Raw genomic sequence first — 19,041 nt, forward strand, 5'->3', positions numbered from 1 at the left:
ACTGCCCCCCAACCTCGGAGGCTTGCATCCGTGGTCACCAGGACCCAGTCCTGTATGCCGAATCTGCGGCCTTCGAGAAGATGAGCACTCTGCAGCCACCGCAGCAGAGACACCCTGGCCTTCGGGGACAGGGTGATCAGCCGATGCATCTGAAGATGCGATCCGGACCACTTGTCTAACAGATCCCACTGAAAGATCCTTGCATGGAACCTGCCGAATGGAATTGCCTCGTAAGAAGCTACCATCTTTCCCAGGACTCGCGTGCAGTGATGCACCGACACCTGTTTTGGTTTTAGGAGGTCTCTGACCAGAGATGACAACTCCTTGGCCTTCTCCTCCGGGAGAAACACCTTCTTCTGTTCTGTGTCCAGAATCATACCCAGGAACAGCAGACGCGTCGTAGGAACCAGCTGCGACTTTGGGATATTCAGAATCCAGCCGTGCTGTTGTAGCACTTCCTGAGATAGTGCTACTCCGACCAACAACTGCTCCCTGGACCTCGCCTTTATAAGGAGATCGTCCAAGTACGGGATAATTATAACTCCCTTCTTCCGAAGGAGTATCATCATTTCGGCCATTACTTTAGTAAATACCCTCGGTGCCGTGGACAGACCAAACGGCAACGTCTGGAATTGGTAATGGCAGTCCTGTACCACAAAACGGAGGTACACCTGGTGAGGTGGGTAAATGGGGACATGTAGGTAAGCATCCTTGATGTCCAGTGATACCATGTAATCCCCCTCTTCCAGGCTTGCAATAACCGCCCTGAGCGATTCCATTTTGAACTTGAACTTCCTTATATAAGTGTTCAAGGATTTCAAATTTAGAATGGGTCTCACCGAACCGTCTGGTTTCGGTACCACAAACATTGTGGAATAGTAACCCCGTCCCTGTTGAAGGAGGGGAACTTTGATTATCACCTGCTGGAGGTACAGCTTATGAATTGCCGCCAGTACTACCTCCCTGTCCTGGGGAGTAGCTGGCAAGGCTGATTTGAGGTGACGGCGAGGGGGAGACGTCTCGAACTCCAGCTTGTATCCCTGAGATACCACTTGTAGAACCCAGAGATCCACCTGTGAGCGAACCCACTGGTGGCTGAAGTTCCGGAGACGGGCCCCCACCGCACCTGGCTCCACATGTGGAGCCCCAGCGTCATGCGGTGGACTTAGTGGAAGCAGGGGAGGATTTTTGTTCTTGGGAACTGGCTGTATGGTGCAGCTTTTTCCCTCTACCCCTGCCTCTGGGCAGAAAGGACGCGCCTCTAACCCGCTTGCCTTTCTGAGGCCGAAAGGACTGTACTTGATAATACGGTGCTTTCTTAGGCTGTGAGGGAACCTGAGGTAAAAAAGTCGACTTCCCAGCTGTTGCTGTGGATGCGAGGTCCGAAAGACCGTCCCCAAACAATTCCTCACCCTTATAAGGCAAAATTTCCATGTGCCTTTTAGAATCAGCATCACCTGTCCACTGCCGAGTCCATAATACTCTCCTGGTAGAAATGGACATTGCATTAATTCTAGATGCCAGCCGGCAAATGTCCCTCTGTGCATCTCTCATATATAAAAGACTACGTCTTTAATATGCTCTATGGTTAGCAATATAGTGTCCCTGTCCAGGGAATCAATGTTATCAGACAGGGAATCAGACCACGCTGCTGCAGCACCACACATCCATGCTGAAGCAATAGCAGGTCTCAGTATAGTACCTGAGTGTGTATACACAGACTTCAGGATAGCCTCCTGCTTTCTATCTGCAGGCTCCTTTAAGGCGGCCGTATCCTGAGAAGGCAGTGCCACCTTTTTTGATAAGCGTGTGAGCGCCTTGTCCACCTTAGGGGATGTCTCCCAGCGTAACCTATCCGTTGGCGGGAAAGGGTACGCCATTAGTAACCGCTTAGAAATTACTAGTTTCTTATCTGGGGAACCCCACGCTTCTTCACACAATTCATTTAACTCATCAGATGGGGGAAAAGTCACTGGCTGCTTTTTCTCCCCAAACATAATACCCTTTTCTGTGGTAACCGGGTTAATGTCAGAAATGTGCAACACATTTTTCATTGCCGTAATCATGCATCGGATGGCCCTAGTGGATTGTATATTTGTCTCATCCTCGTCGACACTGGAGTCAGACTCCGTGTCGACATCTGTGTCTGCCATCTGAGGTAGCGGGCGTTTTTGAGCCCCTGACGGCCTCTGAGATGCCTGGGCAGGCGCGGGCAGAGATGCCGGCTGTCCCAAAGCTGCGTCATCGAACCTTTTATGCAAGGAGTTGACACTGTCGGTTAATACCTTCCACATATCCATCCACTCAGGTGTCGGCCCCGCAGGGGGCGACATCACACTTATCGGCACCTGTTCCGCCTCCACGTAAGCGTCCTCATCAAACATGTCGACACAGCCGTACAGACACACCGCACACACACACAGGGAATGCTCTGACTGACCAAAGTCCTTTGGGGAGACAGAGAGAGAGTATGCCAGCACACACCAGAGCGCTATATAACAGAGGGATATACACTATACACAAAGTGAATTTTCCCCCTATAGCTGCTTATATCACAATTTGCGCCTAAATTTATGTCCCCCCCCCCTCTTTTTTACCCTTTCTGTAGTGTATACTGCAGGGGAGAGCCTGGGGAGCGTCCTTCCAGCGGAGCTGTGAAGAGAAAATGGCGCTGGCTGTGCTGAGGGAGATAGCCCCGCCCCTTCAACGGCGGGCTTCTCCCGCTTTTTATAACGTTAATGGCGGGGGTTTCTGCACATATACAGTGTTAAACACTGTATTATGTGCTTTTTATTGCCAAAAGGTATATTAATTGCAGCCCAGGGCGCCCCCCCCCCCCCCCCCAGCGCCCTGCACCCACCGGTGACCGGAGCGTGTGGTGTGCTGTGGGAGCAATGGCGCAGAGCTGCAGTGCTGTGCGCTACCTTATTGAAGACCGAAGTCTTCAGCCGCCGATTTCCTCCGGTTTCTTCCGTCTTCTGGCTCTGCAAGGGGGACGGCGGCGCGGCTCCGGGAACGGACGATCGAGGTCGGGCCCTGTGTTCGATCCCTCTGGAGCTAATGGTGTCCAGTAGCCTAGAAGCACAAGCTAGCTGCAAGCAGGTAGGTTTGCTTCTCTCCCCTAAGTCCCACGTAGCAGTGAGTCTGTTGCCAGCAGATCTCACTGAAAATAAAAAACCTAACAAATACTTTTCTTTTTAGTGAACTCAGGAGAGCCCACTATGTGCATCCAGCTCAGGCCGGGCACAGATTCTAACTGAGGTCTGGAGGAGGGGCATAGAGGGAGGAGCCAGTGCACACCAGATGTAGTACCTAATCTTTTCTTTAAAGAAGTGCCCAGTCTCCTGCGGAGCCCGTCTATTCCCCATGGTCCTTACGGAGTACCCAGCATCCACTAGGACGTCAGAGAAATATGCAAATCAAATAAATCTTCCATACCAAAAGAAAGCCTTGTACAGAAAAATGGCATGAATTTGACAGAGGCTAGAATTCAGATGAAAAGGGTCAACTGTTCTAAGGATGGTGAGAACATGGCTGCAACAACTACAAACTGAAATTTCACAAAGTTCTCAACTTAGAAATAGTGACAGGACATCCTTGCGCTAGAGAACATTTCCAATGAGGGCCTGCCACTACACTAAGACTGGGGGGGTACCAGGCTTTTCCTGATTAATAAGGGCCTGCAAGAATCATGTGGCTCTATACCTATTGGTCTGTCAAATTAATTGAGGGAGTCTGGACATAGGTGTGCAAGAAAACAGTAGGTAAACATAAAGCTTCAAGGAACTGTTATGGTAACTATAAGGGATACCAACAGAACTGGTCCAGTAGCATAATGTGGCCAGAAGATCAATTGCAGTAGATCTACTCTCCAGATGGAGCAACCATTAACCACAACAAGAGTGGCATGTCTATTCAAAATTTTTCTCTCAATTTTCCATGCTCAAAAAATATACTGTATCTGGTGATCTGTTGGCATCCAGATGAGTGACAGAAAGCTGAACCTCGCCATTGGACCAGGACTCTGTAGTGAATGGTGCAACAGGCATGGATGAAAAAAAACTGTGGCCTGGGACAATTGGTGCATTCACAAACCCCACCAGAGAGACAGGCGTGCAGTACTAGAATGGACATTTAGCCAATTTGCAAAGTGTCATGGTAGACATCTATGAGTGAAGCCTGGCAGACAGAAGACCCAAGACGTAAAAGCCTGTAAACATCATTAACTTTAAGTCACAGGAAACAGGTAATTTCTATAGATCCAGAGCCATCCTCCCCAACCCTTGTCAGGATTCTGTCCTCCAGGTGGAAGACTAGGACTAGAAACACCATACCATGACACAGAACAAGGTTGGATGATTGAAATTCAAATTCCATCCTTGCAATCCTGAGTCTGGGTAGTCCTGTAAAGAATGGGTCAAATTGGTACTGAGAAGGAAAGCTTTCGAAGTAAGTGACACCCTACAAACTCACAAATCATTTAAGACCAATTTAACCCTGTTGTTAAGTGACATGACAACACAGCTAGACTTTGAACGGAGTCTCGAATTGTAACTGAAATCCTGCACTGCAAAGCTGTTCTGAGTAGTGGTACTCTTCCCAGATAAGAAGCTGTAGAAATTAGTCTCTGAACTGACCGATGTATGCTAAACCTTCAGAGATGGACTCAAACCACAGTGTGCACTGAGTGAGGGAGAACCTGTCAGGCAATCTGTTTGAGGGCATTGGCAACAGGAGAGTGGATAGGCAACAGGAGAGTGGTCGCATACACTTTATTTCCAACCCAAAGTCAAACCTCATGCAATCGGAAACTGACCTCTGACCTGTTTGTGCACTAGATGCCCCGAATGGTAAACACTATCTTGGGGGTACCTGTTTTTTTTTTTTTTTTTTTAAATAAAAGTCCTCCTTTCTTCAACAGGTTGGGAAACTAGAATTCAAGCTAAGATGCCATAATGGAGGGATTCAGAGGCTCCAAACGAAGTTCCAAAAACGAATCTACCTGGCTAAGGTTTACAGTTTGGAATCACGCAATCTGGATTCAGTGTACCTGATCAAGAAAATACCGTCTGAGGGTTCAACTTAGTTTTCCGAATGTGACTGAATCATACCAATTACACCAACAAGCCAACTTTCTTTAAGATTTATGCCACCAACCAAGCATCCTGCCAGGGTAAACATGAAGATGGTTTCTGTTGCCACATGCAACTAGGAAAATAAGAATTTACTTACCGATAATTCTATTTCTCGGAGTCCGTAGTGGATGCTGGGGTTCCTGAAAGGACCATGGGGAATAGCGGCTCCGCAGGAGACAGGGCACAAAAAGTAAAGCTTTAGGATCAGGTGGTGTGCACTGGCTCCTCCCCCTATGACCCTCCTCCAAGCCTCAGTTAGGACACTGTGCCCGGACGAGCGTACACAATAAGGAAGGATTTTGAATCCCGGGTAAGACTCATACCAGCCACACCAATCACACTGTACAACCTGTGATCTGAACCCAGTTAACAGTATGATAACAGCGGAGCCTCTGAAAAGATGGCTCACAACAATAATAACCCGATTTTTGTAACTATGTACAAGTATTGCAGATAATCCGCACTTGGGATGGGCGCCCAGCATCCACTACGGACTCCGAGAAATAGAATTATCGGTAAGTAAATTCTTATTTTCTCTATCGTCCTAGTGGATGCTGGGGTTCCTGAAAGGACCATGGGGATAATACCAAAGCTCCCAAACGGGCGGGAGAGTGCGGATGACTCTGCAGCACCGAATGAGAGAACTCCAGGTCCTCCTTAGCCAGGGTATCAAATTTGTAGGATTTTACCAACGTGTTTGCCCCTGACTAAATAGCCGCTCGGCAAAGTTGTAAAGCCGAGACCCCTCGGGCAGCCGCCCAAGATAAGCCCACCTTCCTTGTGGAATGGGCATTTACATATTTTGGCTGTGGCAGGCCTGCCACAGAATGTGCAAGCTGAATTGTATTACACATCCAACTAGCAATAGTCTGCTTAGAAGCAAGAGCACCCAGTTTGTTGGGTGCATACAGGATAACAGCAAGTCAGTTTTCCTGACTCCAGCCGTCCTGGAACCTATATTTACAGGGCCCTGACAACATCTAGCAACCTGGAGTCCTCCAAGTCCCTAGTAGGCGCAAGGCACCAAAATAAGCTGGTTCAGGTGAAACACTGACACCACCTTAGGGAGAGAACTGGGGACGAGTCCGCAGCTCTGCCCTGTCCAAATGGACAACCAGATATGGGCTTTTTTGAGAAAAAAACCACCAATTTGACACTCGCCTGGTCCAGGCCAGGGCCAAGAGCATGGTCACTTTTCATGTGAGATGCTTCAAATCCACAGATTTGACTGGTTTTAAACCAATGTGATTTGAGGAATCCCAGAACTACGTTGAGATCCCACAGTGGCACTGGAGGCACAAAAGGGGGTTGTATATGCAATACTCCCTTGACAAACTTCTGGACTTCAGGAACTGAAGCCACTTCTTTCTGGAAGAAAATCGACAGGGCCGAAATTTGAACCTTAATGGACCCCAATTTGAGGCCCATAGACACTCCTGTTTGCAGGAAATGCAGGAATCGACCGAGTTGAAATTTCTTCGTGGGGCCTTTCTGGCCTCACACCACGCAACATATTTTTGCCACATGTGGTGATAATGTTGTGCGGTCACCTCCTTTCTGGCTTTGACCAGGGTAGGAATGACCTCTTCCGGAATGCCTTTTTCCCTTAGGATCCGGCGTTCCACCGCCATGCCGTCAAACGCAGCTGCGGTAAGTCTTGGAACAGACATGGTACTTGCTGAAACAAGTCCCTTCTTAGCGGCAGAGGCCATAAGTCCTCTGTGAGCATCTCTTGAAGTTCCGGGTACCAAGTCCTTCTTGGCCAATCCGGAGCCATGAGTATAGTTCTTACTCCTCTACGTCTTATAAGTCTCAGTACCTTAGGTATGAGAAGCAGAGGATGGAACACATACACCGACTGGTACATCCATGGTGTTAACAGAACGTCCACAGCTATTGCCTGAGGGTCTCTTAACCTGGCGCAATACCTGTCCCGTTTTTTGTTCAGACGGGACGCCATCATGTCCACCTTTGGTATTTCCCAACGGTTTACAATCATGTGGAAAACTTCCCGATGAAGTTTCCATTCTGCCGGGTGGAGGTCGTGCCTGCTGAGGAAGTCTGCTTCCCAGTTTCCATTCCCGGAATGAAACACTGCTGACAGTGCTATCACATGATTTTCCGCCCAGCGAAAAGTCCTTGCAGTTTTTGCCATTGCCCTCCTGCTTCTTGTGCCGCCCTGTCTATTTACGTGGGCGACTGCCGTGATGTTTTTCCCACTGGATCAATACCGGCTGACCTTGAAGCAGAGGTCTTGCTAAGCTTAGAGTATTATAAATTTACCCTTAGCTCCAGTATATTTATGTGGAGAAAAGTCTCCAGACTTGATCACACTCCCTGGAAATTTTTTCCTTGTGTGACTGCTCCCCAGCCTCTCGGGCTGGCCTCCGTGGTCACCAGCATCCAATCCTGAATGCCGAATCTGCGGCCCTCTAGAAGATGAGCACTCTGTAACCACCACAGGAGAGACACCCTTGTCCTTGGATATAGGGTTATCCGCTGATGCATCTGAAGATGCGATCCGGACCATTTGTCCAGCAGATCCCACTGAAAAATTCTTGCGTGAAATCTGCCGAATGGAATTGCTTCGTAGGAAGTCACCATCTTTACCAGGACCCTTGTGCAATGATGCACTGATTTTAGGAGGTTCCTGACTAGCTCGGATAACTCCCTGGCTTTCTCTTCCGGGAGAAAACACCTTTTTTTGGACTGTGTCCAGAATCATCCCTAGGCACAGCAGACTTGTCGTCGGGATCAGCTGCGATTTTGGAATATTTAGAATCCACCCGTGCTGTTGTAGCAGTATCCGAGATAGTGCTACTCCGACCTCCAACTGTTCCCTGGACTTTGCCCTTATCAGGAGATCGTCCAAGTAAGGGATAATTAAGACGCCTTTTCTTCGAAGAAGAATCATCATTTCGGCCATTACCTTGGTAAAGACCCGGGGTGCCGTGGACAATCCAAACGGCAGCGTCTGAAACTGATAGTGACAGTTCTGTACCACGAACCTGAGGTACCCTTAGTGAGAAGGGCAAATTTTGGACATGGAGGTAAGCATCCCTGATGTCTCGGGACACTATATAGTCCCCTTCTTCCTGGTTCGTTATCACTGCTCTGAGTGACTCCATCTTGATTTGAACCTTTGTAAGTGTTCAAATTTTTTTAGATTTAGAATAGGTCTCACCTAGCCTTCTGGCTTCAGTACCACAATATAATGTGGAATAATACCCCTTTTCTTGTTGTAGGAGGGGTAATTTGATTATCACCTGCTGGGAATACAGCTTGTGAATTGTTTCCCATACTGCCTCCTTGTCGGAGGGAGACCTTGGTAAACCAGACTTCAGGAGCCTGCGAAGGGGAAACGTCTCGACATTCCAATCTGTACCCCTGGGATACTACATGTAGGATCCAGGGGTCCTGTACGGTCCCAGCGTCATGCTGAGAGCTTGGCAGAAGCGGTGGAACGCTTCTGTTCCTGGGAATGGGCTGCCTGCTCCAGTCTTCTTCCCTTTCCTCTATCCCTGGGCAGATATGACTCTTATAGGGACGAAAGGACTGAGACTGAAAAGACGGTGTCTTTTTCTGCAGAGATGTGACTTAGGGTAAAAACGGTGGATTTTCCAGCAGTTGCCGTGGCCACCAGGTCCGATGGACCGACCCCAAATAACTCCTCTTCCTTTATACGGCAATACACCTTTGTGCCGTTTGGAATCTGCATCACCTGACCACTGTCGTGTCCATAAACATCTTCTGGCAGATATGGACATCGCACTTACTCTTGATGTCAGAGTGCAAATATCCCTCTGTGCATCTCGCATATATAGAAAATGCATCCTTTAAATGCTCTATAGTCAATAAAATACTGTCCCTGTCAAGGGTATCAATATTTTTAGTCAGGGAATCCGACCAAGCCACCCCAGCTCTGCACATCCAGGCTGAGGCGATCGCTGGTCGCAGTATAACACCAGTATGTGTGTATATACTTTTTATGATATTTTCCAGCCTCATGTCAGCTGGCTCCTTGAGGACGGCCCTATCTATAGACGGTACCGCCACTTGTTTTGATAAGCGTGTGAGCGCCTTATCCACCCTAAGGGGTGTTTCCCAACGCGCCCTAACTTCTGGCGGGAAAGGGTATACCGCCCATAATTTTCTATCGGGGGGAACCCACGCATCATCACACACTTCATTTAATTTATCTGATTCAGGAAAAACTACGGTAGTTTTTTCACATCCCACATAATACCCTCTTTTGTGGTACTTGTAGTATCAGAAATATGTAACACCTCCTTCATTGCCCTTAACGTGTGGCCCTAATAAGGAATACGTTTGTTTATTCACCGTCGACACTGGATTCAGTGTCCGTGTCTGTGTCGACCGACTAAAGTAAACGGGCGTTTTAAAACCCCTGACGGTGTTTCTGAGACGTCTGGACCGGTACTAATTGTTTGTCGGCCGTCTCATGTCGTCAACCGACCTTGCAGCGTGTTGACATTATCACGTAATTCCCTAAATAAGCCATCCATTCCGGTGTCGACTCCCTAGAGAGTGACATCACCATTACAGGCAATTGCTCCGCCTCCTCACCAACATCGTCCTCATACATGTCGACACACACGTACCGACACACAGCACACACACAGGGAATGCTCTGATAGAGGACAGGACCCACTAGCCCTTTGGAGAGACAGAGGGAGAGTTTGCCAGCACACACCAAAAACGCTATAATTATATAGGGACAACCTTATATAAGTGTTTTCCCTTATAGCATCTTTTATATATTTCTAACGCCAAATTAGTGCCCCCCCTCTCTGTTTTAACCCTGTTTCTGTAGTGCAGTGCAGGGGAGAGCCTGGGAGCCTTCCCTCCAGCCTTTCTGTGAGGGAAAATGGCGCTGTGTGCTGAGGAGATAGGCCCCGCCCCTTTTTCGGCGGGCTCGTCTCCCGCTCTTTAATGGATTCTGGCAGGGGTTAAATATCTCCATATAGCCCCCGGAGGCTATATGTGAGGTATTTTTAGCCAAAAAAGGTTTTCATTTGCCTCCCAGGGCGCCCCCCTCCCAGCGCCCTGCACCCTCAGTGACTGCCGTGTGAAGTGTGCTGAGAGGAAATGGCGCACAGCTGCAGTGCTGTGCGCTACCTTAAGAAGACTGAGGAGTCTTCTGCCGCCGATTCTGGACCTCTTCTCGTTTCAGCATCTGCAAGGGGGCCGGCGGCAAGGCTCCGGTGACCATCCAGGCTGTACCTGTGATCGTCCCTCTGGAGCTAATGTCCAGTAGCCAAAGAAGCCAATCCATCCTGCACGCAGGTGAGTTCACTTCTTCTCCCCTAAGTCCCTCGTTGCAGTGATCCTGTTGCCAGCAGGACTCACTGTAAAATAAAAAACCTAAGCTAAACTTTTCTAAGCAGCTCTTTAGGAGAGCCACCTAGATTGCACCCTTCTCGGCCGGGCACAAAAATCTAACTGAGGCTTGGAGGAGGGTCATAGGGGGAGGAGCCAGTGCACACCACCTGATCCTAAAGCTTTACTTTTTGTGCCCTGTCTCCTGCGGAGCCGCTATTCCCCATGGTCCTTTCAGGAACCCCAGCATCCACTAGGACGATAGAGAAAAAGTCATATCATTTTTACAATGTATTCATATCTGAGAGACCATACCACTAGAAAAGGAAGAGTGGTGGAATCAGAAGGTCGCACATGGGTATCCACCCTCAGTGGCTGTATCCAAGTAGTAATTACTTCTACGAGTCCACACGGGTTTCCTCACTGGGCCAGACCACAGGGAGTTTCACATGTACTGTAAACTTGATACCCAAGTAGCCTCAACTTGTTTAAAGGGAGTGCCAATGAGCACCTCGCAAGCGGTTGCAAACGAGCAAGTCTTTTTTTTTTACAACACTTCTCATCAAGGAAAAGTGGGCTATTCCCCAGCTCCACTGAAACGATGGCAGCATACACCTAGAAAAGGAATGCTGCTAGAAACTGCAGCTTAATGGAGGCCCGAGTTATTGAGAACAAAGGGCACATAAGAGGATCTACAATCATCATTCACACAGGGAACTTATGTCTATGTTCTAAGTCTGGCCTGGCCAACCAGTGGCTCTCCAGCCGTTGTGAGTCTACAGGTCCCAGCATGCCCTAACACAGTTTTGATATTAGGGAATGCTAAAACTGTGGCAGAGCATGATGGGATGTGTAGTTTAACAACAGCTGGAGAGCCACAGGTTGGCCAGGCCTGCTCTAAGTAGTTGAGGGCCCGCAAGAGAGTCAGCCTCTCCCTTCCCATACACAGCACTATACATTCCCTGGGTTACAGTATAAGCACCAGACGACTGCAACATTTAAATAAAAAGACCAAACAGTACTAACCCGGGCAGCTCTTTAAAACCCAGTCCCACTCCTTTTCACACTTAACCTAAACTGAGGAAGAGTTGTGAGGGTTATTATTATTATATATTATTATTTTATGCGCCCAGCTCCTGAACCTCAACACAACCCTATTGTACTGCAGTACTTTCTCCTCAGATTGGATGAAGGAGAAAACTATATATACTGTAGTTACAGACGATGCAACTATATATCTTTCTATCACTATGGATGTCCTGGATTTCCTCCTCTTGTCAGTATTCTATACAGCACCACTTGACTTTAACCACTAGATGTCACTCTTACCATGACGTGACGTACCACCAGCAGACAGTGAAGAGGCCATAACGTTCAACAGTAAAATATCTTCAAAGAAACATAGTAACCCACAGTTTGCAGCAATGCTGTATTGGTGGGTTGATATTAAACCAACCAATTATCAAGCATACCAGGCTATGCCATCATGTTGATGCTATTGAACATCACGTTGCCTTACTTTCTATGCAGCTCAAAGACTGGTGGCTGCAGTAATGATCACCTAACTGAGATGGTCCCTGTAAGAGGCTTTCGTACACAGATGCTGAACCACTGAAATACAGGAGGAGGCCATACTCAGATGGGGAAACTGCACCTGCCGTAGGACTGGTGAAGGTTTTGATGGTGCATCAGTGCGTCTAAAGACATTCAGATGCATGGATGTACACCAACATACCTCCCAACATGACCCTCTCCAGGAAGGACACAAAGCTCTGCTTCTGGACTTTTCTCTTAATTTATGATTGCCGGCACCTGTGTTGAACAGGTTAATGGATAAGAAAGGTGTTTCAGCACAGGTGATGGCAATCCTAAATTAAGTGGGAAGTCCAGGAGCAGAGCATTCTGTCCCTCCTGGAGAGGGTCATGTTGGGAGGTATGCACCAGGGAAGAGCTTTGTAGCGGCATACTGCTTGTTATGTGTTCAGTTACCATCAGGCCATTGAGGCAGTTTTGGTCTTATGTGAACTTGAAAACACTGTGGACATTTCTGATAACTTTTCTACCAGTGACTGTGCAGGTGGCAATGCCCAGAGCACCCAATCTCATTTCTCTTTTGCCGAGTAGAGAATAAAAGCAAAACATCTGATTTGTTGCTATGGGTTACACAGCACCCTTGCTTCAGTTACTTTTTGAATCCTTTTCATAAATGACTTAATTTTTCATTAGCCAGTACGATATCGTACAGTAATGGGCAACAGGCGGCCCTCCACTTGTGGCCCCAGCTCTTTCCTTCTCTATTGTCAGATTAGTGTAATATACAGTAGCTGATCTTACATTAACATGACAGCTGATGTGTTATTACACATGGGCTTCTCTTTCCTTGATTACATTTACTGCATTAACTAATAACTGGGACTAGGGGTAACATGCCTTTTTGTTTCTAAATAAGAGGACCACCCACTGACACCCCTGAAGTCACACAATGTTTACTCAGTGGAAGTGGACATTTTGCTTCAAAACATGTCTGTATTGAGCAGTAATTTGTATGTGTCACAACTCATGTGTGTCCCCCCAGTGTCGCACTGCGAGTTTGTTCCCCCAGTGTTGCAGTGCAAGTTTCGCCCCCAAGTGTTGCAATCCGAGTGTCCCAGGGAAGAGAGTTTCCAGTTACCCACTGCAATCTGACACACATTAGCTCATGCTGCTGCATTAATGCTCTCCCGCACATTACCCAGACACTTACTTTAAGTTTTCAGAGACAGTCTTGCCTTTGTTGTAGTGTCCCCCAATTGGGTTAGCTGCAGCAATGATGGACGTCCTGGCTGGTAAACTGCAGACTATCCCAGCCTTAGCAAGACTAATGCTCTGTTGCTCCATAGCTTCCAACAGAGCCTGGTGCTGATTTCCCATCTTATCAAACTCATCTATTCCACATATACCTGTAAGTAACGAAACATAACCCCTTGTTTAAAAAAAGAAACACATTTCTATTTTCACTGTATTCTTTATTAATGCTCAGCAAACGACAAGGGCATATGTATTTCAGAATAAAACAGATTTTCTTATACATTTGTATTATGGGGGTCATTGCGAGTTGATCGCTAGCTGCCTTTGTTCGCAGCGCAGCGATCTGGCTAAAAATCGGCATTTCGGACATGCGTATGCACCGCAATACGCAGGTGCATCACACGGGTACAATGAGCATCGTGGGTTTGCACAAAGTGTAACGAACATTCACGGCCGAACGCAGGAAGAGTGACATGAAGTGGGCGTCTCTGGGTGTCAACTGACCGTTTTCAGAGAGTGCTTATAAAAACGCAGGCGTGGCAGAAAAAACGCAGGCTTGGCTGGGCGTTCGCTGGGCGGGTGCGTGACGTCAAAAGCCGTCCCTTCGTTAGAATCAACACACACGAAGAGTAACTACCGGGCTGGTCTTGTTTTGCACAAAAAGATTTTGCAGGCGCTCTGCTGCACAAGCGTTCGCACTTTTGCAAAGCGAAAATACAGTCCCCAGTGGGCGGCGACAATGCATTTGCACGGCTGCTAAAAACTAATAGCGAGCGATCAACTCGGAATAACCCCCTATATGTGGTACCATAAGCAGTTATATTTTTAGCCCAACAGAAGGTAAAATAAAATATCAGTTATAGAATCAAAAAGTACACTGCACTCTCATGGCCACATTTGCAATGACAATAGCAGAATATATGAGTGCCTTTACCGAGCATGGCCCTCATTCCGAGTTGTTCGCTCGTTAGTGGTTTTCGCAACGGAGCTATTTGTCGCAAACTGCGCATGCGCAATGTTCGCAGTGCGTCTGCGCCAAGTAAATGTGCCAAAAAGTTAGGTATTTTACTCACGGGAAGTGGGTGTTTCTGGGCGGAAACTGGCCGTTTTATGGGTGTGTGCGGAAAAACGCTGCCGTTTCTGGGAAAAACGCGGGAGTGGCTGGAGAAACGGGGGAGTGTCTGGGCGAACGCTGGGTGTGTTTGTGACGTCAAACCAGGAACGAAACTGACTGAACTGATCGCAGTGGCTGAGTAAGTCCCGAGCTACTCAGAAACTGCAAAGAAATTTATATTTGCAATTATGCTAATTTTTCGTTCGCAATTCTGCAAAGCTAAGATTCACTCCCAGTAGGCGGCGGCTTAGCGTGTGCAAAGCTGCTAAAAACAGCTAGCGAGCGAACAACTCGGAATGAGGGCCCATAAGTCCAGGTTGTCACCCAGACCTAGGGGCAGATTTGCAAAAGCTTCTAAAACAGACAAGTGGTGGTGTTGCCCATAGCAACCAATCAGATTCTAGCTATCATTTGCATTTTGCATTCTAGAAAATAAAATAATAATGTGGTTGATATGGGAACACCACCACATATCTGTTTAAATAGGATTTTGGTACCTACTGGTAAATCCTTTTCTCGTAGTCCGTAGAGGATGCTGGCGGTCCACATTAATACCATGGGGTATAGACGGGTCCACGAGGAGCCATTGGCACTTTAAGAGTTTGAGAGTGTGGGCTGGCTCCTCCCTCTATGCCCCTCCTACCAGACTCAGTATAGAAACTGTGCTCGATTATACACAGATAGTGCTGAGATTCGTACCAGCTCACACATACAAGGCACGCCAAGCCAACGAAGCTTGAACACTCAGCAACTGCTGAAACATTACTTACCAAGTAACAATGCAGTACTCACTAAACGAAGTAGTACTGAACCAAATAACGTTTGCAGGAAAACGAAGCGCTGGGCGGGCACCCAGCATCCTCTACGCACTACGAGAAAAGGATTTACCGGTAGACACCAAAATCCTATTTTCTCTTACGTCCTAGAGGATGCTGGGGTCCACATTAGTACCATGGGGATGTACCAAAGCTCCCAGAATGGGAGGGAGAGCGCGGAGGCTCCTGCAGAACTGATTGACTGAACTTCAGATCATCAGCGGCCAAAGTATCGAACTTGTAAAACTTAACAAACGTGTTCGACCCAGACCAAGTAGCAGCTCGGCAAAGTTGCACTGCTGAGACATCCCGGGCAGCCGACCAGGAAAAACCCACCTTACGTGTAGAGTGGGCCTTAACAGACATAGGACACGGCAATCCCGCCGTAGAATACGCATGCTGGATAGTGAACCTGATCCAGCGAGAGATCGTCTGCTTAGAAGCAGGACACCCAATTTTCTTGGGATTATATAGGACAAACAGAGAGTCCGACTTTCTGTGACGAGAAGTTCTCTTCACATATATCTTCAGAGCCCTTACAACATCCAAGGACTTTGATGTAATTGAGGAGTCAGTAGCCACTGGCACCACAATAGGTTGGTTGATATGAAATGCCGACACAACCTTCGGAAAAAACTGCTGACGTATCCTGAGTTCAGCTCTATCTTCGTGGAAGATCAAGTAAGGGCTTTTACAAGATAAAGCCCCCAATTCGGACACGCGTCTAGCAGAAGCTAAGGCCAACAACGTGACCGCCTTCCATGTAAGAAATTTGACCTCAACCTCCTGTAGAGGCTCAAACCAATCCGACTGGAGGAACTGCAACACCACGACAAGGTCCCAAGGCGCCGTAGGCGGTACAAAGGGAGGTTGGATGTGCAGAACTCCCTTCAAAAAAGACTGAACCTCAGGGACGGGAGCCAATTGTTTCTGAAAGAAAATGTATAGGGCAGAAATCTGGACCTTCACAGATCCTAACCTCAAGCCCATATCCACTCCTGCTTGCAGGAAGAGGAGAAAACGTCCGAGTTGAAACTCCACCGTAGGAAACTTCTTGGACTCACACCAAACACCAAGACACATATTTTTTCCAAATACGATGGTAATGTTTAGACGTTACTCCTTTCCTAGCCTGAATCAGGGTAGGAATGACCTTCTTCGGAATGCCCTTCCGAGCAAGTATCAGGCGCTCAACTTCCATGACGTCAAACGTAGCCGCAGTAAGTCTTGATAGGCGAACGGCCCCTGCTGCAGCAGGTCCTCCCGAAGAGGAAGAGGCCTCGGTTTTTCTCGCAGTAGATACAGAAGGTCCGCATACCAAGCCCTTCTTGGCCAGTCTGGGGCAACGAGGATTGCTTGAACCCTTGTTCTCCTTATGAGCTTTAGGATTCTTGGGATGAGTGGGAGTGGTGGAAACATGTACACTGAATGGAACACCCACAGAGACACCAGGGCGTCCACTGCCACTGCCTGTGGGTCTCTCGACCTGGAACAATAACGCCAAAGCTTCTTGTTAAGACGAGAGGCCATCATGTCTATTTGGGGTAAACCCCAAAGGTCTGTTATTTCCTTGAACACCTCCGGATGGAGACCCCACTCCCCTGGATGGAGATCGTGTCTGCTGAGGAAGTCTGCTTCCCAGTTGTCTACTCCTGGAATGAAGATGGCTGACAGCGCCAACGCGTGCTTTTCTGTCCAGAGGAGTATTCTTGTCACCTCTGACATTGCCGCTCTGCTCTTCGTTCCGCCTTGTCGGTTTATGTAAGCCACTGTTGTTACGTTGTCCGACTGTACTTGAGGGGCCGCCTGAAGAAGACCGTTGTAGACGGCTCTCAGTTCCAGGATGTTGATGGGCAGGCCGGCTTCCAGGCTTGACCACCTTCCTTGGAAGGTTACTCCTTCAGTGACTGCTCCCCAGCCCCGAAGGCTCGCATCCGTGGTTAGAAGGATCCAGTCCTGAATCCCGAACCTACGGCCCTCCAGAAGGTGAGGCAATTGGAGCCACCAGAGGAGTGAGATCCTGGCCTTTGGCGACAGACAAATTCTCTGGTGCATGTGGAGATGAGATCCCGACCACTTGTCCAGGAGATCCAGTTGGAAGGTCCGAGCGTGGAACCTCCCGTACTGGAGGGCCTCGTAAGAGGCCACCATCTTTCCCAATAGGCGAATGCACTGATGAACCGACACACGGGCTGGCTTCAGGACATCCCGGACCATAGCTTGTATAACCAACGCCTTTCCCTGCGGAAGAAACACCTTTTGCACTTCCGTATCCAGGATCATTCCCAGAAAGGCTAACCTCTGGGTTGGTTCCAAGTGTGACTTTGGAAGGTTCAGAATCCAACCATGACTCCTGAGGAGGCGTGTTGTGAGAACAATGGACTGCAGCAGCTTCTCCTTGGACGATGCTTTTATCAGCAGAACGTCCAGATATGGAATGATGCTCACACCCTGTTTGCAGAGGAAAACCATCAAATGACAGTCCAGCAATGCGAATCGGAGATAAGCCTGATGTGGCAGCCAGATCGGAATGTGGAGGTACGCATCCTTGATATCCAGTGATACCAGGAATTCTCCCTCTTCCAGACCTGAGATAACCACCCTGAGGTGGGGTTCAATGGTTTCAGGTTCAGAATGGGCCTGACCGAACCATCCGGTTTCGGTACCACGAAAAGGTTTGAATAGTAACCTTTGTTCTGCATGTGAGGTGGTACTGGCACAATGACCTGTGCCTCCACCAGTTTTTGGACAGCGTCCTGTAGTACAGTGCTGTCTGCCAACAGAGTTGGTAAGCCTGATTTGAAAAAACAATGAGGAGGGAGACTTTGAAATTCCAGCCTGTATCCCTGGGATACAATATCTATAACCCGGGGATCCAGGCCGGACGATACCCAGACGTGACTGAACTGTCTGAGTCTGGCTCCCACTGGCCCCATCTCCAGGCCGCGCGGTCCACCGTCATGCGGAGGACTTTGACGTACCTGAAGCAGGCTTTTGCTCCTGGGAAGCTGCAGCTGCAGGTTTCTTGGACTTAACTCGACCTCCCCTAAAGAATGTATTGGACGCTCTGGCCTTTCTAGGCCTGTTAGGCCGAAAGGACTGCATTGCAGATGACGAGAAGGATTTCTTCGGAGCAGGTGCAGCTGAGGGAAGAAACGGAGACTTACCCGCTGTAGCCGTGGATATCCACGCATCTAGAGCTTCCCCAAAGAAAGCCTGACCTGTATAGGGTAGGGCCTCCACACTTTTTCTGGATTCCACGTCGGCCGACCATTGGCGCAGCCACAGTCCCCGACGAGCTGAAACAGACATGGAAGATATTCCCGCAGCCATGGAACCCAGGTCTTTCATGGATTCTACCATAAAACCTGCTGAATCATGTATGTTGCGTAAATATAAAGCAACGTCATCCCTATCCATCGTATCCAAATCCTCAAGTAAGGTAGCCGACCACTTTACTATTGCCTTTGCAATCCATGCAGCAGCAATAGTGGGACGTAATATGGCCCCTGAAGCAGTGTACATGGATTTAAGCGTGTTATCAATTGGTCTATCAGCCGGCTCCTTTAAGGCGGTAGATCCTGGAACAGGCAAGACCACCTTCTTTGAGAGTCTGGACACAGATGCGTCAACAATCGGCGAGTGTTCCCATTTTTTTCTATTCTCCTCAGGGAAAGGAGACGCCACCAGTACCCTTTTAGGGACCTGGAATCTTTTCTCAGGGTTTACCCATGCTTTTTCAAATATAGCATTCAATTCCTTTGACGCAGGGAAGGTTAGTGAAGCTTTTTTATTTTCAGTGAAAAAAGCCTCCTCAACCTGTTCAGGTGTGGTATCATTAACATTCAAC

General features: G+C 48.3%; 1 protein-coding gene across 5 annotated transcripts in view; it reads right to left on the minus strand.

Moving 5' to 3' along the window:
- Positions 1-19,041, minus strand: part of MCM8 (minichromosome maintenance 8 homologous recombination repair factor) — a 182,585-nt gene that overhangs the window by 74,923 nt on the left and 88,621 nt on the right. For all 5 annotated transcript variants that reach the window (XM_063918595.1, XM_063918592.1, XM_063918593.1 and 2 more), the window contains one exon: positions 13,219-13,414. In XM_063918595.1, coding sequence (XP_063774665.1) covers positions 13,219-13,414 — 196 coding nt within the window. The remainder of the gene's footprint in view (positions 1-13,218; positions 13,415-19,041) is intronic.

This window comes from Pseudophryne corroboree, chromosome 4 (assembly GCF_028390025.1).
Source record: "Pseudophryne corroboree isolate aPseCor3 chromosome 4, aPseCor3.hap2, whole genome shotgun sequence".
Taxonomy (NCBI): Eukaryota; Metazoa; Chordata; class Amphibia; order Anura; family Myobatrachidae; genus Pseudophryne; species Pseudophryne corroboree.